Raw genomic sequence first — 26,371 nt, forward strand, 5'->3', positions numbered from 1 at the left:
CTTTTCCAAATTTGGGTATCAAAAGCATATAATTCATGAAATCAGAAAATTGTACACTTTTAAATTTTAATTTAAAATAAACGAATACACAAATAAATAAAATGTGCTAATAAATATGCTTGCAATTTAACAATTAACCAAGTACACATGTAAAGGTGTATTTAATTTATTGTTTTTTACGTTGTTTTCATTTAAATTTTTGTAAAAAAAGTAGCCATTTTGTTGTGTGTTGCCGTTATTTTATCACAATTTATTACATTTTAGTTTTAGTATGTCAAACTATTACAGCTTCGGTTTTAGTTAAGTATAATAAACCTGTGTCAGATAAGTTTGGCCAACAAAAAAAGTTTGTGTTTTGGGTTAAAATGTTAAAATGGATCCATATGGATTCAAAAGACGCGGAATAAAGTGTGTGATGGGCTATTTTTATGTTGCGTTTTTGAACTTGGCTGTTTAAATCATGACCCACTTTCATTGTACCAAAAAACAGATTCAGAAAGCGAGGGTGTGCTTAAGTCTGCAGAGTCTCTGTTGTGGGGTGAACTTTAATAAGTGTCCTAAACAGACATCAATAAAAGCTTTCCTACTTCGCACACGATTTTGTCAAGAGCAAAGCAGTGAGTGATTCGTCTCTTAGGAAGCTGCACAGGTCAGGAAAGACACCGTGATGTATGTGCGTGTGTGTGTGTGTGTGTGTGTGTGTGTGTGTGTGTGTGTGTGTGTGTGCGCGCGTGTGTTGGAGTGCAAGAGAGGAGTATCTCGTTAGAGAGGTGGGTTATGCTCCCACTGATTGCAGATCTAATTAGAAATGAAGTGTTGATATATTTTCCATTAAGCCAGCAAAGGGAGCCGCTTGGCTCAAGTACAGGGTGTTTTGTTTTTTTCGTTTTTTTTTTTTTTATACTGGTGTGGCTTGTTAACTCCCAAGCCCATTTTGTATATCACGTTCACACGCGTCCTCCGAGAACGCTGGCACCGCAGTAAGAGTGAGCAACCTGAATGGAGATAACCAGCTCAGCGCTTTCAAAGAGCCTCTTCAAGTCGTATCAACCCTCGCCACAAACCTCAGTCCTGCTATCAGCGCTCTTTGACACGCACTCACATAAACACACATCTTCCCTTTTGATGCGGGCCTGTTAATTGCTAATTGGCAGCCCATAAAGGATCGAGATTGGATGACTTTGGGCACGGCTAGAAACGAGTGGTTTCTACATCTGTTTGAGTGCTTGACTGATGCTTTCGCTTTGAACACGGGGTAGGGAGAAAAAGAAATTAGCCGACTGCTTGATTTACACTGACGGGGGAAAAAAAAAAACGACTTTTCAGAACGGCGAGATTAGCGTTCGAGGCACTGGTTTTTATTTTCGAAACTTCTCAAGGGCACCTCTGCTCACACAATACTTTGGTATATTGTTTTTTTTTTTTTTCTAGTTTTATCCTTTGCTTTTTTTCTTCCAGCCCGGCCAGTGACCAAGATGACCTTGACTTCACCCACCATCGTGGCAAGGACGCCGAAAAGAAAGATGCCCGTGGCCACCTGCATGTCGGCTAACGGCAAGCCTCCCAGCGTCATCAAATGGGACACCGCTTTGAAGGGAGAAGCTACTTTTCAGGAAACGCGCAATCCGAACGGTACCGTGACCGTGCGCAGTAACTATCTCGTACTGCCCAGCCGCGAGACCCATCGGCAGAAACTCACCTGCATCGTCACGTACCGAGCAGAACGCTTCACAGACAGCGTCATACTCAACGTCCAGTGTAAGAAAGGTTTCCTTTGTGTCTGTTAAACTCGAAATTACGTTATTGAAAGATATGTATAAAATAGCCAACTGGTCAGAAGTTTGGGATATTATTTAATTTGAAAAATGCAAAATTTTTTGCTCACCAGGCTGCATTTATTTAATGAAAAAATACAGTAAAAACAGATATATTATTACACTTACAAATAACTGTTTTCTGTTTTAATATATTTTAAGATGCTATTTATTCCTGTGATGCAAAACTGGCTTTGTCATTCTAATATAATGTTTTGCTGCTCAAGAATATAATGTTTTGCTGCTTGTTATTATTAATATTGAAATCAGGTTTTGCTGTTTACTGTTTAATAGAGAATAAATCATAACTTTTATTCATCAAGGGTGCATTAAATTGATCAAAGGTTAGAGGAAGGGCATTTGTAATGGTACAAAGGTTTATGTTTTTAAATAAAGGCTGTTCGCTTTCTATTCATTAGAATTACATCATTAGAATTTGTATTTATCAAGAATCCTGAAAAAATGTAGAACGATTTCTACAAACAAATATTAAGCAGCAAAAACTGTTTTTAACATTGATAATAATAAGAACCATTATTAATAATTGAGCACCAAATCAGTATATTAGAATCAGCTTTTTTCTTCAGAAAAATAAAGAGATTTTTGAAAATGTACTAAAACAGGAATCTATTTACTAACATTATTATTATTAATTCATTATGTGTTTACATTTTATTTCATTTCATTAATTTTATTATTTATTAGTTTATTTTATTCTATGGTGTGACAGGTTTTTTTTTTCCTTATAAATAAACATATATAATAAAACATTGAAGATAAACCTCTCTCATGCTATTTTCAAGATATGAGGTCGCATTTTTACATATATTTTTTTTATTTTTGCTATGTCACACCATAGGACAAAGTCTTAAATGCAGTATGGTGACCAATAAATAAACTTTGATCAGTTGCGTAACCTATATATAATGCACATCACAAATTATGCATCGCAATATAACAGAAACGTATGTTATTCAGTATGTTCTCAAATGATTGAGCTGATGTAACAAATCTTCTGACTTGCCTAATTACCGACGTATTTATATAAAACCCCACTGGAATGCCAAAGAATGTCTAAACAATACATAAAAATGCATTTGTGCTCAGTAATAAGATGTTAGCGTTAATGCTGCGCTGTTACGCAAGTCCTGCGGAGGAGGTTCAGAGCAGGAAGAGATGTGTCACTGGCCTGTCTCAGCCGCTGTTGTTATCAGCTATTGTTTAGGACAGTTTAGAGCAGTATTGCAGCCCCCATACGGCACACTGATAAGAAGAAATCCACCCATTCTCCCACACTTCGCTGTAGAATACATTGTTCTGGCGGTACGGCCGTTCGTGTGAAAGCCCGTGTTTAGAGCAACAGTAAGTTTTCGCAGAGAATCACTCGTCCCGATTCTTGATTTACTCGAGTGTTTTGTTAATCAGGTTACCCTTTGGTATAACATTTTCCAAATTTAATTTGTCCGGCCTTATACACGCTCATGAAAGCAATTAAGAATAAATCTGAAGAGACATAGAAATTACTGACCGCTACCGTCAAGTATGCAGTGCATTTTAATACCGTCATTAATAGAAAAATCGTGCTGTAATGAATTGAAATCTGGCATTTAGCTGAGGTTCTTATCCAATTAGGCCAATTTCTGGAATAGTTGCCCTGGAGCAGCTTGCGGCAAAGTGGGCAGCTAAAGGGCACATTGGTGGTTGTAGTCTGAGTAACCCTTCACTTGTTGGCTCTCCTCCCAATCGCTTAAGAAATAAACTCTTGACCTTTTAGCTATGAGCCCAGACCATTAATCGGTATCATGACAAGCACCCATCGTCAAGTCACGTGACCCAGAAAAGCCGTCCGAGCCCCCTGCCTGAAGACATTTTGTTTTATTTTTTTTATATAGATGAGCCAGAGGTAAAAATCGAGGGATTCGATGGGAACTGGTACCTGAATCGTCAAGACGTAAAGCTGACATGCAATGCAGATGCCAACCCAGCCGTCACCGTCTACCAGTGGAAACTGTGAGTTATTCTCGCCACAAATACTAATCCACATTACGAATAATCACTCACCTTATAATAAATATCATTCAAAATACATGAAGAGAAAAATCAAAAGCCAAATGGTTTGTTTGCAAGTTAACAAAACAAATAGTTGATATATATATATATATATATATATATATATAAATATATATTATTAAATATATATATGTTATATATATATATACACACAGTTATTTATTTATTTTATATTTTGAAATAAACTATTAGCATAAAAGTATAAATGAATGAATCTTTTAATGCTTAGAGGAGCTCGCATATATGCAGAACACTTGCCTGATTCTATTTATTTAGACAATTATTATTTTTTTTTTTTTAAGTAATGCATAATTTATATATATTTTTTTTAAATAATAATGTCAAGCATTTACTCACAAGCCTTTAGATCAAAAGGTTTTTAAGATCATGAAGCTCAGTGTGTCCAAACGTTTGAGTGGTTGTGTATATCGGCATCATTATACTAAATAAAAGATGACTGGTGTTTGAAGAGTGCTTCTCTGAAATATTCAGTTTAATGTAACACAACATGACAGCATAGATGTGTTATGACTGATAAGAGAATAATTTCCTTTCGTAAACTACTTCTTTATTCACTGGTGGTTAGCACTCAATCAAGATAAGTAAAGCCGTTTACAATGGCTCTATTCAAAACTCACGGCGCCATTGATAACCCTTCAAACGAGATCAAACATGAGAAAATAAGCTATGCTTTGTGTACTTCTGAATGTTTACCTTACCAATATGCTGCTTTGAAAGAATGGTGAAAGAGATATACAGTGAGACCGGGTCTAGATTGTCAGTGTGAGTCTTGTGAGGGCTATTGTTGTCGAGTTACTGGTGCTACGGGTTTGGATGCAAATTATGTTGGCCAAAAAATGACATCATTGCTTTGCCTACCAAATGAATATGTTGACAAGACAGTCTCAGGTCTGTTTTATAAACCTTTCTTTGGACAATGCCAGAGCTTATGTGAGGTCAGGGTGTGGAAGCATTACTCATTAATCGTTTTAACTAGTATGAATTATATTATACAACCCCACACAAAATTGTTGTATTATATTATATATTTAATGCTGTCAAATCATTGATCACAATTAATTGCATCCAAAATATATATAAATATATATATTTTTATACATTTTTATATATATATATATATATATATATATGTGTGTGTGTGTGTGTATATATATGTATGTATATATATATATATATATATATATATATATATATATATATATATATATATATATATTTTTTTATGATATATATATATATATATATATATATATATATGCACATATGTGGATTTATATTTAAAATATATTTATTTACAGTTTACATATATATTATGTAAACAAATGTATATTATTATTATTATTATTATTATTATTATTATAAAACAAGAAATAAAATGATAAATAAAATAAATAAATAAATAAATCTCTTGAATCTCTCTCTGTGGCCAGTGGACACAGCAAGCTGATGCCAATTAATTGGCCTGACCTATCAGCCTATCACTTGTTACATCGCCTAATTAATATTCATGAGACAAGCTGATAAGGTTTCGAATGTGTTGTTCCAGATTGTTCCCGCGTCCCCGGGTCAGGTCCAGTCTGTAAGATGACCCATGTAACCTTCTGCTTGAACTCCCTTGTGCACCATTATAATTCAGTGTCACGGCATCGCCGCGTGTGCCACACTTATATGCCAATTAGCGCGGCGAAATATCCCGTCATTCATCACCCGGCAAATTCCCATGAACGCACGTCCATGTAAATGCGAACAATCCCGAACACCACCAAACAACATTGGACGTGGTGGACGTGCAGGTTGTGTGTTACAGTTAAAAATGGAGGAATCGTGCAGCAAAAAAACGGAGAGATAAATGTGGCAATTTGTTCAGTAATTAGGCAGCGAAAGCTGGGAAAGGAAAACATGTCACCAGACTTCAGCTGTGGTGGATTAATAGCTGGCAATGCCCAGGGTGCACTGCCTCTGTGGACCGGGGTGGGTTTTAATGAGAAAGGACAAGAGACAGAGAGAGAGAGAGAGAGAGAGAGGGAGGAAAGCGCTGAGCATTCTGGGCTATTCAGGGTATCAAAGGACACATATACAGCAGCCAACTCTGTGAAGAGGGACTCGTGGATGGCGCTAAGGTCTTCTTGAGGCATTTTTTATTAGTAATTGGTATGCTGAGAATGGAAGTAGAATCAAAGAGAAGAAAAGAGAAGGGATGAAATGAGGAAAACGGGGAAAAGATGAGGTACAAGAGAACAATGATGTCTCTTGTTGTATGTTAAATATTATTATTCAATAAATACTATTTTAAAAAACTTTTATATTGAAAGAGGAAGTTATTTTCACTTTTAACAACACCTCGAAACATGCAGATATTAAGATAAAGATGCCGCTTTCCTCACCAGGCAATCAACGTAATGTTTTATTGTGAATATGAGCTGAAGAAGAAACGCTGTATCAGATGCAGCTGGTCAAACTCGTCCATCTCTCTCGTAATCCAGCGAGCTATATACAGTAATACGATACTTTTTAATGAATAGCTCAACATTCATTCAGTACAAGTTGCAAAATTAGGTTTTCGAATGAATTACGTTGGCTTGGGCTCAGCTGTTAAACTGCCGGCTTGAGATTTTAATCTATGGCGGAAGGAAGTAGACACTTTGTTGTTGTTTCTTATGTTTTATGTCACACAAGCCGACAAAATGTTGGAATATGATATATCACCCAAGCAGTTGTATGGCTGTATATCAGCGTGTGATTATTGCCGATATATCTAAAAAAAAAAAGAAAGAGAAAAAAAAAATTCATTATATCAATAACATCTATAAAAGCATCAATGATGAATGAATGGGATCGATTACAATACAAAAATAACACTGTATAGTGAACGCAAACATGCACACTAACACTGATGACTCAACTCACTTTGAAAGGCAGATAAAAAAGAAAGATGCAAGCACCCCTAAAAATAGCAAGAATATTTATCTCATTCAAACAGTGGGAGTTGCTTGAAAAGCGAGAGGATAAACAATGGGAGAATAAGGTAAGATAGAGGAGAATGGTGTGATTACAGAGTGAGGCGGAGGAGAAGACAGTGATGGGGAGAGACACGGGCGCCGGCGTGACAGATAAGAGGGGACGGCCACAGCAGCAGTGGAGAGCGGACACCAAATGTGTTCTGAAGGGTCCCCTGGGCGCTACACTGGAGGTCATCACCGCACTGTTGCAGAACATTTCAATCCAGAGCAGCTATGGATGCACACACACGGACACTAGCTGCAGTTCAGTTACAAACGTGCGGAAGTCCATTACATGGCACAAAGGCTGAATACTTCATGTTATGCATAAATATTACACAAACGCCCTCCTGAAAAAATTCATTGAGAATTGCATCGGGAAGAATAAGCAGTCTGTGTTGAAATTAGTCATTTCTGCATAATTAAAAAAAAAAATGTTTTCACATTTTCCCCCGAACACTTCCGTGATCTGCTAACGGTCGATAAAATGCGAAGACCCACGCTATTGGGTGAGCCGCTGTTGCTATGTCAGCCTGGTCGGAATCTTAAATAAGCAAAGAAATGTTTTGAAAGTGGCGTGTTTTCAGTCAACCTACAAACGGTAAGGTTGCAAGAAAGTTATTTAAGAAAGTACAAGAAAAAGAGCGATTTTGATTGTGCACACTCCTAGTCTAATAGTAAAGTTAATTCAGAGAAAAATAATAAATGAATAAATGAAAAAAATAAATAAATAAAATAAAATCTTTGATCAAGAAGCACTTGATCTGTGATTGGACAGAACATTCTTAACCACTCCCCTCCAACCGTCAGTCTGCAAGCTACAGCTAATACTGTAAAATATTTGAAAGTCGACTTAACTTTAAATTAAAAAATATTCTAAAATAGTTTACAGTAGTTTAAGATCATCCAGTCTTTGCTACAAGCAAATTCAGAGGCATTTTCCGTTTCACACAAACTTTAAGAATTTAGTTTCAGCCTTAAAGCAGCCACAGCCCGCTCAGTTGCCGCTTGATGCGTATTGCACAAAATTGGAGTGCGCTTTTTTGAACTCGGAAACTCTAATCTGGCTGGCTTTTTGCAACTATTCTGCAGCTATTTATGATTAACTTCGGCTGATCGTCTTTTCTTGGCTGATTCTCGGGCCCGGACTTAATGTCGATGCTCAAAAGTCTGGCTTAGCATGACTATGCAAAAAAAACTTCTGTTTCAGAGTTGACTTTTTGAAATATAACGAGACTACTCGCATGCCTTCTCTTCTCACACACCTACGCTCACTTTCAGTTTCAGATTTGCGTTAATTTCCCAGCTATCAAAACATGCCCGAGAGATTCTTACCATAAATATATCATAAAGCTAGCAGAACAGTCATAAACACTTACACTCAGAGTTTATCTTCAGACAGCTCATTGTGACATATTTCCTTATCTATCTTTCCTCCCATCTTCCGTCTGCTGGATCTTATCAGATTGCTTTGCAGCAGTCAGCATTTACGGAAACACATTATACCTTCTGCGTTTTTGGGCTGGAATCTGTCTCACGGGCCTTGTCCTCAACTAGGTTACGAATATTACAACGACAGTTTAGGAAACGGATGATTTCCGCACAAAAAACATTTGAAAAGCAACACAACCATCCCGAAACAATTTCATGCAAAACAACTCCTGGCTTGAGTTTAAATTGTCTGAGGATAGACGTAGCGGTGTGTGTTAGTGAGGGTTATACATTGTGCAGTTTAATTTTTTTGAAGTCATTGCCACCATTTAACCAAAAATCACTGTAGTGGATAGGTGACTTTTCTTTATGAAACCACGACAACAGCAATAAAAGACAACAATTCACTTTAATGTTGTGTGTTAATGCTAATAATCACATGTAACGATTCATCCACAAAGTATAGCTCATTAGCATTACCTCACACTGCGTTTAATAACTCTAACAATTAGAAAGTTAAATGTTAGCATTATTACCCAGGGTTGTTCATATCCTTAGACACCCTTAAAATAACGATTTCATTTGTTATTTTTGCAGACATTTTAAAATACTGTCAGTAGAAATATTTAAACAGAAAGCATAAAGGTAATGATATTTTTTTTACTTTTACAAAGCAACAATCAAGTTTGGAAACCTGAAAATAAAATTTGGTCAAATTTGGCAAGTCACAATATTATAAATTTGGCAATATCATTGTTCAAGCTGCATTAATCCTTAAATGCACGAATGTTTTGCCAATCATTATCACGTATTCGGGTCTTATATGTCCAGCACAAATAGATCTCTAACTGCTACAATAGAAATACTCTTAAGAACAATTACAGAAGAATAAAATATTCTATACATGCATATTTCATTACCTTTTGAAGGTATATTCATCATTTCGGTTAATGTACCGTCACAGTAGTGTATACTGTGAAAAACCTCTGATGATGCTCACCTAAATTGGATCAGAACTGTGCTTTTTTTATAATTCATCTTATAGTACACAGTGTTTATCCGTGGTCTGTTCTGCTCTGACTGCGACTCGACCTAATTTCTGACATGTTTTTTTTTTTTTTACTCTCATCCTTTTGTTGACCTGAATAAACGGTCAGTTTCATTGTTTGTATGCCTTATTGTTCTAGCGGATCGACTGTTTTGTATCTCTTGTTTTGAGAACGCCACTGTTAGAAAGTTTGAAAGGTACTTATAAAGGACACCGCCGGTTAACCAGACCCTGAAAGACGCTGGGTGTCATTGAGATGGAAGGAACTTGTTAAGTTGGAACAAGATGATCTGAAGGTGCCTGGTGCCTGGGGAGGCATCGTTACACTGATCTTTGATAAGAGGCAAAGAGAACAACTGCCAGAGATTGTGACCTCTGTCGAGCTTTAGAGGAAGAACAGGGCAAGTCTAGACCCGCGGGGCAGTTGAACCGCGGAGAGTCCAGAATTAGGAAACAACGTTTAAAGTCTAAGGGTAGCCACATTGTAAGTCAGGCTCCATATTTTTCTTGATCGGTTTGTCTTAGCCACTCGGGATCCAGTGTCAGGTGCAACAGCCCAGAACGGAAAGAGTGGCAGCAAAACAACACATTTTTTTCCACATGTGACATGTCTGCTTTTTGTCTTTGTTTGTTTTCAACATTTCAAATTACTGCCTGTTTCCTGGGGCAACATTCAGGCCTGTAAGGGCCCGTTCAGTCGTCGTGTAGTACCACCCTTCACGTCTGCCGGTTTGAGACGTGCAGTTTCGTGAAGTATGCTTGGCATGTTTGCTTTAACAAAGATGATTGAATCTCACCTCATAGTAACAGTCTATCTACTGATATAACCCCACCATCCCAAACTTGTCTCCCAGCCATTTTCATGCGGGTTAGCTAACAAATATTATCTGTCTGTTTTTTTCTCAGGTTGAATGGATCGCTTCCCAACAATATTGAAATCAAGAACAACACCCTGTTCTTTAAAGGCCCGGTGACCTATGAGTTTGGAGGGACGTACGTCTGCGACGCCACCAATAGCATCGGCACACGCTCTGGACTGGTAGAGGTCAACGTTACGGGTAAGTTACGGATGCTTATCTGAGTTATCAAGCTTGTGTGTTGGTGCCGGGAAGGCTTTAATATGGGCCCAGGCGATTGTAGCTCAAGAAATGAGTTTTGTAGGAATCGAACTGTAAAAAGAGCAGTGCAATAAGAATAATTTATTTTACAAGCTTGTTGAGCACTCTCAAACATACAGATGCAGTGGCTACAAAAGGTATTTTTGACACTTAAGCCAAGAGTTTTTTGTTGATGCAATAGAACACTGACTAGTAAATGAATTAATTTTTTTTTAAAAAGTCACGTCGGTAACCAACAAAATAAGATGCATGTGACCCTTGTTTCCGGGAACAAGGGCTACATGCATAACCAACACGTTTCCATTTATTTTATTTTTTTTATTCTCCATAAAAAGTATGTTCATTAATATTTTCTTAATGTGCAGGTGCATCTAAAAAAATTATATTGGGAAAAATGTTAAAAATGTATTATCACAACCAGGGCTGTCGAGAAAATAAACTAATTAAACTAAATTTCAAAATAAAAAAAAGAAAAGAAACATCAATTAAATAAAAATATTATTAGCATTACTAGTAATACTATTACTAGTAATACTAGCAATAGTATTATATTTAATTAATTTTCTTTCAAATATTGATTTCATTCCGATGTTTTTATTTCTTTGGCAATCTAAATAAAAATGCACTTGCATTAATCCACAACTGATTGACTATAAAAAAAAAAAAAAAAATATATATATATATATATATATATATATATATATATATATATATATATATATATATTTTTTTATTTTTTTTTATATATATAGGATACAAAGATAAAAAAGTATAATTTAGCTGTTTTTAAAAAATCCACCATTTGACTTGTTATTTTATTTTCTAAGGCGAACATTTGACGTCTGGCTTTAGTGCTAAAATATTTTTTGTTCGTGTTGAAGCCTGCGCACTGCATTTTTTTGCACTGCTGCATTTAAGGAGGTTGGCCTCCTATCTACAGCCCCGACCTGACAGTGAAGAAGAAGAAATTGCTGTCATTTCCTTTTCTCTAATTTCCCGCAGTCATATCACACATCAGGCTACGCTGCCAGCAGCCACAATATTCACTCGCGCACAGACAGATGCCGAGATATAGAATAAAGCTTTCTGTCATTTCTCCCCAAAATAACATCACAGTTTTGTTGCCTCTTTAGTATTGATCACAGGCACTTTGCAACAAACTCGCATTTCTCCAAGCTACTTTCGCCTCCCACATCTTCCCCGTCTTCTCCGCCTTTACTTAGGTGAAAACAAGAACTACAAACGAAAACAGAACAAAACCGGAGCCGTTCCTCTGCCTTCACTCTAATTGTCGTATCAAACACCTGTAGTTCGCTCTTCAGGCTTCGCAGTACATTAAAAAACAAAAGGCTATAATGAAAGGAGGTGATGCTGCTCTAGATTGCTGAGCGGAACCTCAAAATTGGTCCAATATTTGAAGAGAGCGAAGGCTTTCGGTTTTGTTCTGGTAATAGCTCGTACGCCTCTGTCTTTGCTTCAACGGGGAGCTTCTAACATGCATAGCTTTGCATGCAGGAGTCGACGGCTCGGCTTTTCTCCGTCATTGCATTTATTGGTGCGCGTGGGTGTGTTTGCGCGTAAACTTTCAGACCTCCGACGTCCCGTGGAGTTTGCGGTGATGTCATCTCATTCCGCGGCGGGTTTCGATGATACGCTCCGCAGGCACAGGCAGTGCGTTAATGGAGGTCTGAATAGCCGATATTGAATGAGGAGCGGTGAAGGAAAATTTCCCGCCTGCTTTGGAAGAGATGCTGGTTATCGGCGGTGCAGAGTTCAGCAATAGGTCACGATGTCTGTTTAGGGAACTTTGGTACTTTCTCAACGGCAAACCTTATCTATTATATTCCACGCAAGTATGAGATGTTCCTCCAGGAGATTAACTGAATATCTATTTGGGTCTGTCCGTGTTACCTTTGATCATAAAACCTAAGCATTTATTTACATCATACTGAGACATATATGGGAGATAAATGTTAGCATTATGCGAATTATATTATTTTATTTCAGCGTTAATATTTAAGTTTTACTTTTGTCAGAATCAAAAGTGGGTCTGTCCGTGTTCCTTGATTATGATTTTCACATTGTTTTATATAATACTACATATGAGCAAATGTTAGCTGCGATATCCGCTATTTTATGGAATGGGATCTCTTCTGAACGTGCTTGTGAGATTAATATAGTCATTTTCTTTGGGGAAAAAAAAAAAGATCTGAAGCAGGAAACTTAGTCGAAAGCATCAAGGAACAATCGAGCTATTAAGTACGTCCCATTTGCAAAGCATTTCCATATGAGTTCACGTCCCCCTCGTTTTCAGTACAGGAGGAAGTTTCTCTTCAGAAAACGTACATTTCATAAAGTTGCTCCTCTCTCCTTGTCGCTGTCCAAAGGTCACCAGCAGAACATGCACTGAAAGCCTTGTTTGTTCTTTCCGACCTCTGTTTGGCAATGCCCGGGGGTTGTTTCCGCATTGCATGTGCCTATTTGATGATAGATCCCTCCTCTACGGCATCGTCTATCCTTTGATGGATCGTTCCATCCGGAGGTCGTTGAACCTGTCTCGCTCCTTCTCCGTTTGTGGGAGAGCTCACAGATATTGAAGAATCAAAAATGATACTTATGAAGAGGGACTGGGGTGCATTTCATGTGTGTAAAATTGTGCAAGAGAGCTGTAAACACTGTGGTGTTCAGCGCGTCAACAGCTTCTGGCTGAGCCGATGAGTTTGAGGCTACCTGCTTGACTGAGCAATGAACGACGTGTTTGGGAAATAGTCATTAGTTTTGCAATTTTGTCTGGTGCCACCAGAGGTGCAAAAATGACACGCTGCGGCTTTAAATATTCTATACGCTGTGCTCATCTGCACTGGTGAATCTTTCAATTTCATCATGCCTTTTTTATGAGTTCATTATAGTTTTATTTGTAGTCACATTTTCTATGGCAGCAGCTGTTCTCCCTTTACGACTCCATATTAATCTCATTCACATTCCTGTGAGTATTTCATTAATAACCATGACTGAGATGTTCGGCCTACGCACGATGCATTGAGGACCGAGGCATTGTAAAATCTTTTGTTTTAAAGTCAATATGACCTTATATTTACGTTCTACTTCCAAAAAATTTGGAATTGTTTATCTAAATGTACAAACTTTTTTTTTTCTTTTTTTTTTACTGACATCTCTAATCTTTCTCGCTTTTCAATCCTGCACCCATCTGGTTATATTCTGGTGTGCAACTGCCTGATGGATAAAATCAAGTCCTGCCCTACTCGTTTTTATTGCTGTATGTCTAGACTCAGGTAGGCAGAAGTAAAATGGCTTGCAAACAGCTCGTGTTGACTTTAAATTACAATGGCGTAATCTAATCGCAGCCTGTCCCGGATACAACACGAAACTGTCTGTAAATCTTCACCGCCGCTGTTCTACGGTCCCTGTAGTTTCGTACCGCGGCCTGCATGGCCGAACGAGATGCTAATAAGGCTTTTCCATCTGTTCCTATCATGGCTAGAGGGAAACCTCTCCTCGGGAAGAGCACATATGGGCTATTACAGCATCATTCTTATAGCAAGAGTGGAAGCGATACCTCTGGCAAAAGCAGCCCGCTCAAGCGCTGTAAAACAGTGTTCAGCGCTCTTTAGCTGGGCACACGTCGCTCCTGAAAGAGTCTGCGTGAGAACCGAAGCCTCCACGTGACCGGCTCCCCCCAGTATCGTCAAGGCTGGAGCCACGGCAAAGAGCCAGAGGGAGGCCGCCTACGGCCGCGCTTTCTTGTGAACCGCATAAGCGGTTGTCCATTGTTCGCCCGCCTGCACCTGGGAGAGGGAGAGTTCTGCGCGTGAAGCACGCGGCGAGGCTGGCAAGTCTTTGCAGGAGCTCACAACAGCTGCGAGACCGTGTGGAAGAGATGATAACATTGTGAAGATGAAACTGTGGAGATCGCAACTTCAACAGCTGTGCTCTTTTTCTCATTCTCGCATTCAGTTTCTTTTGCGCGTGACCAACGTGTTTTATTTTCCCCTCTCTATTTCTACCAGTGTTAATTCAGTCAGCAAAATGTTCCGTGATGTTGTTTCATTTTTTTTGTTGTTTTTGGCAACATTACTAAAGACGAGATTACAGATGCAATGCAATGACAATAAAACGATGTTGGACAGAAAAAGCATATTTAAAATGAATTTGAAACATTCAGTAACACATAAAACATCATTCATTCCCGCCCCCTGCTTTTCAAACAAAGATTTTTTTTCCTTGTCTTGTTTCCACCCAAAATATTAAAAAATTCTTAAATCAAGAAGGATTTTCAAAATGAGCAAAATGTCATTTTCTTGAATTTTTTTTAAAAAAACTGAAACAATCTGTTTTCTGTTTTTAATTAAGATTATTGTTCTAAGAAAAAAAGTCACTTAATTTTGCCTTTTTTTTAAAAAACAAGGCAATACTTTTTGCTTGTCTAGAATTTTTTTTTATTATTATTATTATTTTTTGTATTTTGTATTATTTTTTTATTTCATTAAATTTTTGTAGATATTTTTGAAGTGCTCACATTCAAATTGCTTCCTGTCAGATCCGATCCTGTTCTATCATAATAAAGGCAAAAAAAAAAAAATGGAATGTATTTTAAATGCAATATCTTAAATATCTACAGTACAGTAAAAATTATATATATATATATATATATATATATATATATTATATATATATATATATATATATATATATATATATATATATATATATATATATATATATATATATATATATATATATATATATATATATATATATATATATATATATATATATAACACACACACACACAGTTTAAGGATTCGTATTCAACAAAAACTCCAAAACTAAACGGGTTAAAACGAAGAGTGCTGTCTAATAGTCTCTCTGCGTCTGTTTTCCTGTGGTTTTCTCCCTCTCTCTGCGCTGGATTGAATTGGCATCAGCACTGGAAGGCTCAGTTAAAGCGTGTGCTGATGCTTCATAAACTTCAAACGCAATCTCTCTTTTCCCGAACAGCTACGGACAGGCCTTGCTGAGGCCAGGCAGATTTTCTTTGCTCTGCTTCCGACTGGATTACGCTTAACATTCAGGCATTGCAGAATGCAGAATGAGGTGTCCTCCAAACAAAAACACACGAAAACCAGCGACCGTGCAGTAGCCGTCTTTTTTTTCGAAATCTACCCAAAACCCGTGGCCACTAATGCATTCCATATGACCTGTGCTCTGCATGCATGGAACGGCCTCATTCGGTGCCCAGACGTGGAGTAATAAACTCCATGAATTTAATGGCAATCTACAAATGGAGTGTAGTAGATTTCACTAGATATTCGGGGTTGAACCTCAAGTACCCTGACCCACCTTGATGCATCTCGATTAAAAACCTCCTTCAGTGGACGTAACACTTTTAAAAAAAAGCTCAGAGGAGCCGTATTTTGTCAAGTTGTTTGATCGCTTGTCTCGTGCGCTGTAGATTAACAGTAGCGCTTTGACAAAGCTCTTCAGAACCGAATCTTTCATCTTATCTCTCATGCTCTCTTTCTCTCTGGAGATTCGAAGATAAGTGGAGGGAATGCTTTATAGCTGAAGTCGAATGCGTGAGGAGCGTTAAACAATTTTACGCTAGGTTCATTCTCGGGCCACCTAAGCGCGCTAGCCGTCATGGTCAGGATTAAAAAAAGCTAGCATTAAGCTACGCTAAGTTAGCGTTCTTTTTGCACCACGTATGGTTATTGTCGAACTTCGAAGGGCGTCACGCTATCGAACATCTCCTGTGTTATTGCTCAGGGAAGAAAAAAAAAAGATACAGTTCATTGAACATGTTGACCTTTTGCGAACTGCATTTAAATGGCCTATTACAGCATGTCTTAACCGAGTTTTCATTGACAAGCAATTTGTCCGTTTACGCCGAGTGTGTGGAACTTGAGACAATCGCAGCCGGTCAATAAGACGTTTCAGATTTAATGTATAGTTATAAGGGTAAGGATTTCGAGACTATAGAAACTGAAAGAAAACCATCTGAAAAGACTTTCACGGCATCCACTTTGGATATGACCCATTCAGCCAGATAAATAGATAAGTAGATAAGTAAGTAAATATATAGATAAATAAATTAAACGCAGCACAAAAATAAATAATGTAATGCTAGCGTGAATGGTGTGAAAATACAAAAATGGCAAACGCTTGTTTCAAGTGATGAAAAAGCAGTTAAAGGTAACAATCAAAAATATTAAAGCATTGGTGACACCTTCACCCTGAATTGTTATATTTATTTTTTAAAATACATACATATATACATACATAAGTAACTTATCTGAGAGAAAAAAAAAAAAATAAACTGGTTCTAAAAATCCAATAATTTTATAAACTGCCTAATCTTTTTTTTCTTTTCTTTTTTTTTGTAAAATGGTTGATACGAGCACACTCTTAACTATATAATCTGTTAATCCCATCCCTTTTTTTCATTCTTCCCCTGTTACTATTCGTACACTTCCTACGGCATGCATTTCCTTCAGCTTTGTCTAATGAAATTACTTGAGGTCTAAAATTTTTGAGGAAGCGGTTGGCCTTCAAGAGATTCCTCAAACAGAAGAACTGTGGGGATGCGTAATTAAAGAAATGAATGAGGAGATTTATGTGCGGACCGCTTCAGTCTTTCCGAACTGTGCGTGTTGGGTTTCTGTGTGTGGGAAGTGTTGAAGATCGCTGGTCTCATATGTATGTGAACGGCGAGTAAGAATGAGTGGTGTAAGATGGTCCCGTAATTATCTAATTATCGCTCCTGAGAAAGAGAAGAGGGCAAGTGTGTGGTTCTTTCCATCTGCTTGCTCTCTTTCGTTCTTTCTGCTTTTTCGTCTGTCTCTTTTGTTTATCTCGCCCTCAGAACTACTCAATAAACAGTAACATGACTGTTTTGACCATTTCTTTTTAATGGTTAAATTAATTCATGTATATATTATGTAATTGATGTAAAGTCATGTATTTATTTGTTGTAATCAGAAAGCATGTATAGTTAATTCAAATAATAAAACATAATTTAACCGTGATTTAATGAAAGTTTAACAAGAACTGGATTTGAACTGGAATTTAATTTAAAATAATTATAATTTTATAGTAATTCAATTGTTCCAAGTTCCATTGTAATGGTTTAGTTACATTTTAAAATAATAATAATAATAATAATAATAATAATAACTGCGTGGTCCAGTCATAAAAGTGGAAGATGGCATAATGTAGAATATCATGGATTTTGTGAATATTAAAGCACATAGCTGATATGTGTTAATATAAAAATAATAATAATAATAATAATAATAACATGATGGAATCTCACAGTCCAGTCATAAAAATTGAATGCATTATAATGTAGAATATCATGGATTTTGTGTTTGTGAATATTAAAATACATAGCTGATATGTATTGAAATAATAATAATAATAATAATAATAATAATGATGATAATAATATATGTTGTTGCTAATAATAATAATTAGTTTTACTATACATTGATCATGTACGTTTTTATAAACTTTTATTTTGAACTTTTATTTGTTTTGAAAAGCGCCTTAGTATTTGTAGATGACAGACGCTAAAAACTTATAAAGCATAATGTAGGCTTGAATATGTTTAAACAGCAGCTATTTTGTGCTTTAATATCCACAGACACAAAATAAAAGATATTCTACATTATACTGTAAATTCCGTTTCTTACGGCTGGATTGTGAGATTCCATCTCCACGCTAGTTTTCATTTCTGTGTGCGTTTGCTTTAAAACGACCCTCGTCCGGGTCAGGAAGGGCCATGATGTCACCTGTTTGTAGACGTGTTGCACAACACGGGTTAATGTGGCATAGGTGACTTAGCTCCCCTCCGTTTAAGAAGCCAAGACCGCTTAGCTTAGTGCCGCTACACGCCGCTGACAACTGTTCACGCTCGAACGAGCAAGCAATCCCTCACACCACGGCCAGAAAATGAAGTTCAAAATGAGAGGAAGAACCAGAAGGAGAGAAAAAAGCCAGAGCGAAGTTAGAAAAATGCCCACCGCAAGTCGAAAATGAGATGAATAAAACATAGCCACACCAGCCAAAGTATAAATAAATAACGGAATACTTGTCGCTGGAAGAAACGCTTGAGTGGACCCAATATTGGGATCCGTTTGAGACCATTGAATAAAACGGAAACGTAAGCGAGCCCTTGAGGCACGAGGGCGAATGCAGGGACGGGGTTGACGGAGGGGGTTTACTGGCTTTTATATAAGTGGCTGAGTCAAGGCCCGGCGTCTCCCTCCTCTTTTTTTCGCTCCCGTCACATGTTCTGTCCTCCCAGGCTTGACAAGGGAGCGAAATGTGAAGGATGAAAAGGGAGAGAGCCGCAGACAGCAAAAACGCCACCGGAAAAAAAAGAAGCGAAACACGACACAAAGAAAAGGCGAGAGATAGCTCGGGATATGAATTGATAAGAAGTCATTTGAGAGGCATTTCATTTGCATGAAAACGTCAGGGCTTTTAATATATTGATAGGCTCCGCTCACATCGCACCGGCTTCATTTGAAATTCGTTCACGCTGCGATTCGGAGCAAAGGGCTGATTCGCCATACAAAACTCCAATTATACAAATCCCAGCGAGTGTAGAGCTGGTCACACATACGAGGAATTACGATTCCTGCTGTTCTCGGGGCCCTTGAGGAGGACGGTGGGAGGGACAGACTTTGCACGACTTGACCCCGTTCATGTTCTTAATAAATGCTAAAAATAAACTTAATTTAATCTTTACCGTAAATTCAATATCCCGAAATGGCAAATTCAACTAACAAACGCAGTTTTATTTCTCACGGTCATAATTACGACTTTATTTCTATAATTATTTTTCCATTATTTCTGCAGATTACGATCTCAAAAACAGGGCTATTTCTTATAATTTCGACTTTATATTCCAGAATGTCAGTATTACTCATAATCTCCCATAACATTTCAAAATGATTTCTTCTAATTGGAATTTTAGCTCATAACTACTAGTCTCTTATTTTACTATACATTTCACAGTTGTTACTTTATACTTTATCTGAGAGGTATGGCTTTATCATTGTTTTGGCGTGTTAACTTCATTTCCTGTCGTATCTTCAAAACCTTTTTTTTACCTTTCATAATTGCGACCTTATCATAATTGCAACTTCATTCCTCTAGAATTTCCAAATGTAATAATGTATTCATTTTCAAAATGAACCTAAATGCGTTGCCAACTAATTGTACTTCTGCAAAGCATCTTATATTCAAAATAAGTGAAATAAGTCGTCATTTGACCACAATAAGACCAGGAATGCGTAAGAAGCGATCGAACGGGATCGGTTTCCATCTCTTACTTGAATTTAACCTCACTCCGGATCACTTCCACTTAGTTTCCTTGTCTCCATCCGTCTCGTTCTTCTCCTCGCTCGCTCCCCTTCTTTCCGAGTACCACCCCGATGAGGCATTTTAATGTCTTGCTTGGTGTGACATCCCTCCAGCGATGTGAAATTTGTTTGTCTTGCTTGTCATTGCGGAATGGGTCTCAATCGGACTGATATGACACCGCGAGCTCCCACACGCTGCCTGCTGCATAATTCATCCCTCCGCGGGACGTACATGTGGATTTTGTGTATCATTAAACTCTCACCACAAGGACAACGCGGCTGTCAAGGCGATTGAAGAGCGAGCTCAAAGCTGCGTGTCGGGTGGTCTTCGCCGCCCAGCCGCGGGCGAGTCTCGGCGGGCGAGCACCTGGGCGAGTTTCGAGCGTGCCGGACCGATGGAGTGTGAAGTCAGGCCTGCTCTGCTCTCTACAGGAAGTGACTTCCACTTTTCGGCTCCCACTAAGCTTCTGCCTCATTATCCAAATGAGATATTAGCATGTTCACATCGTTCCTTTCTGTATTTTTTGCATTTTCTTTCTCTGCTGGGAGCACGAGAGTCTTTTTTTTGTAGGAGAGAGGAACAGCTACAGCCAGCTCCTTTGAAGTCACTCGATGACTGCAGTTTTCTGTCTGTTGTTGACATATTTCCAGTTTGTGTGAGGCATATGTTTTTGTTTTTGTTTTTTTTTCATAAATATTAGATTAGTAGCCAGTAGGCTTTAGTAACACTACACATTTAAACAATGTTTTGCTGACTACGGGTTGAATGACCGGGGGGAGATGGACATTCTGTATTTTGCATAACGTATAATTGGACAAGTGTATTGCAAAACTATACGCTGCAAAATATTTTTTTTTTTCTAGCTTCGATGTTTTGTGTTGGTTCCAGCCAAAATATCTAGAAATTTAGTAATAATACATTATTGTCTTGTTTTAAGAAAAATAATAATAATAATAATAATAATCAAAACGTTAAAGGTTTTTACTTAGAACAAGCTAAATAATCTGCCAAGAGAGTAAGCAAAATAATCTTAATTCATACTCAAAAAATATATATATTATTTTGCGTGTTTCAAGCAAAACCTTACCTAATTTGGACTTTTTGACTGAAAATAAGACAAAAATCTAAGCTAGAAAAGCTTTTTTTAATACACATAATACAATAAATTTATGTAATACATTTCACTATGTAAATAATTAATTAAATCTCACAGAAATCTTACACATTTCTCTTGTTAGTAGGGATGCACTAAAAATCTGATTTGAGGTTTTTTTTTTTTCTTCAATACATTTTGGTGGAAATCTACAAGACCTCAATTCTTTTTTTTCCCTTGATAGCAGCATATTTATAAATGAATCTCATGAAGGATTTAATAAGATGTTTGTCGCATATATTGCATTATCATATGCTTTGTAAAAATGAATACAAATGGTGACAAGTGACAGCATCTACATTTGCTATTTCCGGCCAAATAATTTTGGTTGCCAAATATTTAGTGCATCCCTACTCGTTGGTTAAGTCAGTTGAGAAGCATCCAGCATCCGAGGCAAAACATTTTCACCAGCGATGCTCGCTTTATTCATTTACTTCTTCATTCGTTCAGTTCTTTCAAAACGGTCAGCAGTTAGCCACTCAGCAATCCAAACGCTCGTTTAACAGCAAGGGTATTACACTATACATAAATAAATAATTAAATACTTGTATTTATTACATTTACTAGCAATTCCTGAGGGGAAATTATTTTTAAGTAACTAAATCCTACAGCAGATTTTCTGATTTCTCCCATTAATCCGATTCGTCGTCCCCTTCCTCATGCCACCTCTGCTACACCACAGACAGATGTGCGTGTTCCCGAAGGGCTGAAGACAGCCAGGACTCATGTCTGCGATTTATAACGCCCCTGTCCCCTCCTACCACGGAGGCCATTTTCTGCTCTCTGTGGGAGGAGATTTGCTGTCTGTGATGGAGTAGTCACACTGCAGGACGCATAGCCAGTGCAGAGTTTTCTCTGACGGTGATCAGCCCCCCGTCATCTTCCCTTCCCCTCCTCCTGTCATCACGCTGTCTGTTACTGTTGCGAGCATCAGTCCTGGGAGGGTGAGTAAGTGGGTCAGACAGTAACCCAGGGTCAGAGCCTCGGCGGTGAGTCACTCATTAGACAGAGCGTACCAAAATGATCAGGGGAAAAAAATAGACCCAAAAACAACAGAGAGGAAGGCAAGCACACTGCGTACATACTACAGCGTACAATGATTTGGAGTTGGAGTATGTTTTAGAATGTTTTAGAGCCACTTTTAAATCAAGGTGTTTTGTTACTACTTGGTAAAAGATTGTGAAATTTACTAGCAATTTCTGAGCTGTTTCTAAGTTTTTTTCTGTGCTATTTTGTAGTGTATTTATGTTAATATGCAGCAAAAGAATTAAACTTAATCAAGGTAGAGCCATGTATATATATATATATATATATATATATATCTTATATATCTTATATATTTTTTTTTTTTTTTTTTTCTTTTTTTACAGGAATGAAAAAATAGCTGTAAGAGATAGAAGTACAATGTTTTTAATGGATAGAGCTCGGTTGTGTGTCCAATTTGCATAAGGATCAATGACACAACCGGCCTTTTTATTTATTAAAAATACATAAATACAATGATTTAATATTTGATATAAGATTTGATATATCCTAATACACATCCTATTTAGAATGGTTACTTTACAAAAAAAATTTAATAAACAAAGCAGCCATGTGGTCCGACCACCTAGGGTTATTTGAGTAATTTCTCTTACCCTTATTTTGAGTTCGGTCAGTTACAGGAATTGAAGAGAGATTAATGATTTAATAAATTTAGCGGGGGACACTAAAGCAGAGAAATTATCAAAAGCAACAATCCTAATTACTACCCCCAACCCAAATAATCGAACTGCCAAGCAGAAAATGTAGCACTAAAGAACTCCGGTGTTCCCGAGACCCATACTAAACTGCTCTAATTAATAACAAAAATACACGGGTGGCTGTCACTCCTTACCTATCTACTTTCCCAATGTTATTCTAACACGTCGCAGGTGACAAAAGTCATACTGGTCTGATTTAGACAATCTGTATTAACACAGCATGTTAACCTAGCAGCCTACCAATCGTTCAGTGACAGGTGTTTTTCGGATTTTGACGAACATGGTTTTGCAGTGGGTCCAGGCAAGAACTCAAAAGCCTCAAATTAGAAATAACGAATTCAACAGAACTTAAATTAACCAATTTAATAAAAAAATCTGAACAGCCGCCCGCTGGCTGGAAAGCAGGACGACTGATAAACAGCCAAGGAAGCACTGCCCCTTTTTTTGGCGGTAGGTCCAGCCTAACTGGTAAGCCCCGCCTCCCTTACTTACTGTTGCTACCTCGGACAAACAGACAGAGCTTATTACTGTTTTACAATGACAGCTGCAGTGTGAAAATGTTGGATAACTGGAAGCGAGGGTTTACAGATCGCCATGCAATCGGAGAAGTCTCATATTACGGGGCGGTCAACACGAACGCGGATCACTGTTCATGTATCACAGGGTTCAATTAAATTAATGTACATTTAAACTGTTTAACATGAAGTGACAGTGTAGACGACATTGACCTACATTGTACAAGACGCGAGAACAGTCCGCCATTTAAGTTTGTACATCAGAATGGACTCACTAACATTAATGTGTCTAGTTTTAACTTTGATATTAATGTGCCAGAAAATCAATGCTTTTGTCTTCATTTGGATTGAGGTTGAACACTTGGAAGCGTTAAATGCTAGGATTCGGTAAATTCAATAGAATAAATGATATTGCCCATCCTCTCAGGATACCTGGAATAAATGTTACTGATACCCCAGACACATAGTTTTTCCTTTTTTGAAGCATAAACCCCATAAACACGATGCGAGATTCAAGTCTTCCGATGTTTCTCAATGATGCTGAAACCTCGACTGATACTCGACTGCCATTGGCTTATCTGTGTTCAAGGGGAGGAGCTTATCGATAGGTCAACTGAATTTAGGCTTCGTTCACTGGCCATCTAAGAATCAAAGAGAGGAACAAGAACGAAAAATACAAATAAGGAACGTAACAATAAGCAGCAGTAATACAGATGCTCACCTCACTTCTCTCCTTATATAATCTTGCTTTTTCTCTCCTGACATGAGCTGCTTTTGACAGCCAGATGAAGACGGCATGTTTGCATTTGACAAACAGCATAGCTCATCTGCTAAAACGATTATTAATTTGGCCTTGATTTGGTCAAGATCTCGTGCATATCAGCTTAGAAAGCAATGCACGCCTTTATCGTGTTCTGCAAGAGCAACGCATCTGCTGTTACGATGCTCAGTCATTCCGATTATCTATCAGGAAGAGAAATTGTTTGAGTAAATGAGATTAGACCAGCGCTTCAGTAGGACGTCTAAAAATCCAACCCTGTTCTCTGGAGAAAATCTCTCGCGAGCCGCGGATGCCAGCACGAGTTCAGGTCATAGCCTTGAATGTGTCATCATCTCTTCACGTCAACGGTTTTCCGTCACGTTATCACTCATTGCAGACTCTCGTTTAAAGGTTTAAAATTTGACAGCGACAGCCAAAGGAGTAATTCATGCAAAAAAATGAAAAATGAATAAATCTGTAATGAATAAATCTGTAACAACAGATGGTTAAAAAAAACCAATGGTTAAAAAAACAGACTTAAGTTACTTGAAAAACAAGGAATGTTAACCGAGGAAAAGATTTATTAATAAATAAGTGCTTAGCCGTCGTTGGGACCAACTGAGGGACACGTTTTCTGAGGTAACTGATAGCGTATCACAAAACTTTTTAAAAGAGCTTAACTTTTATTGAACCCGGGATATTCCTTTAGGCCATATTTGGCTAAAGTGCAAAGCCTTGTAAGGAAGAAAAGAAAGGAATGGTAGCTTGCTAGTAAGAGGATGGAGGAAAAGTGAGAGAGAAGGAGCCTTTTGTGTGGTGTTCTGGAGAGAAAGTTTGCTTGTTGAGTTTAGCTCGCTGATGAGGATTTATCCTTTGTGGCAGCATTACATTTCCATGACTTCACAACCGTGGGCAAATCCAGTCAGGAGAGTAACAAGCAATTTTTTCTCTCTCTCTATCTTTCTCTCACTCTCACTCGCTCTCTCTCGCTGTCTCTCACTTGAATTACTGAGTAAACACATCCTCCTCCATTACCGGCCCTCCCTAACTCTCTTTTTTTATGTCATTCTCTTTTTCCTAACTCTCTCTCATTTTGGCTCATTCACTATATTCTGCTCACATCTCTCGCTGCCCGATTTTCCTGTCTTTATATTCGCTTTCATCTAGTCTCCCTGCCTCAGCTGGACATTTATTCTGTTGTGTAGAAATATCAGAGCATGATGGTGATGGAGGTTAGGAATGTGAATGGACTCTGGTACTGTGATGCTGCTTGTGTAGACACGCTCATGCACATCAAACAGTTTCATACCTTTAGCCAATCGCCTAGTAAACAGACGAGATCTACGTTCCTTTAAAATTGTATTGTTTTTTTTTTTGTTATGTTATTAGGTAATTAGATTTTATATTGATGAAATAAAAAAATAGTGAAATATAAAAATATAAACTAATATAAAAATGTCAAATTTGAGCAAATTCAGTTATCTACAAAAAAAAAACATTGAGTTGAATAGCAATTTATTATTGCAGTGTATTAACATATTCCGTTAATAAAAAATCCATACTTGAGATCTAACTAAAGAGAGAAGAAAAAAAAGTGTGTGTGTGCATGTGTGTATGAATAATTATACTTAATATTTTATATATCAATTAAATATTTAGTCGAATGTCAACAACATCCAACGCTTTCTAATATAAACTGTTAAATTGTTATTAAAATGATAGCAATTTGTTAGTTTATTAACAGTCCTAATATTCCAAAAATAAATTTCCATATTTAAGCTCTGACTAAACATAGAGAAAAAAGACCATCATAGTCACATTTTCCAATCTTTTTTAGCAACAACGCGTTTCTTTTTAAATTAAAAAAATTAAATGCACCTCGCCATTAGTTATTGCCATCACATGAGCCAAAATCACACTTCAGTTTTCAATTTTTCTCTCAGGCAGCATAATGCATTGGAATGGTGCGAAGATAAAGGACAGTGAAGCCACCGAGGGTACCCAAATTACGAGCACTCGGAAAGTTTTATTCATGACTAATAATAACTAGACTTTTTTTCTCCATCTGTGAGTTGGGTTGCCTGTGACATTCATTGCGAGGGTGTTTCTGTGTGGTCTCGAAAGGCGTTCTGGCTGCTAATATAGCTACCGCGGTGTTGATTAAGTAATGATAATTGGAATATCGCGCTTAAATTGTGATCAGAATCATAATAACTGGGAGTTTCTGAGTGAGAAAGCGCGCCCCAGTTAGTAAACAGAAACAGTACTTCGTACCCCCGAACTCCCCCGGAGTCTTTCTCTCACGCACAC

General features: G+C 37.5%; 1 protein-coding gene across 5 annotated transcripts in view; it reads left to right on the plus strand.

Annotated features, from left to right (window-relative positions):
- Nucleotides 1-26,371, plus strand: part of nectin1b (nectin cell adhesion molecule 1b) — a 189,789-nt gene that overhangs the window by 58,895 nt on the left and 104,523 nt on the right. For all 5 annotated transcript variants that reach the window (XM_043264728.1, XM_043264732.1, XM_043264731.1 and 2 more), the window contains exons 3-5: nucleotides 1,459-1,758; nucleotides 3,707-3,824; nucleotides 10,290-10,441. In XM_043264728.1, coding sequence (XP_043120663.1) covers nucleotides 1,459-1,758; nucleotides 3,707-3,824; nucleotides 10,290-10,441 — 570 coding nt within the window. The remainder of the gene's footprint in view (nucleotides 1-1,458; nucleotides 1,759-3,706; nucleotides 3,825-10,289; nucleotides 10,442-26,371) is intronic.

Source organism: Puntigrus tetrazona, chromosome 18, assembly GCF_018831695.1.
Source record: "Puntigrus tetrazona isolate hp1 chromosome 18, ASM1883169v1, whole genome shotgun sequence".
Lineage (NCBI taxonomy): Eukaryota > Metazoa > Chordata > Actinopteri > Cypriniformes > Cyprinidae > Puntigrus > Puntigrus tetrazona.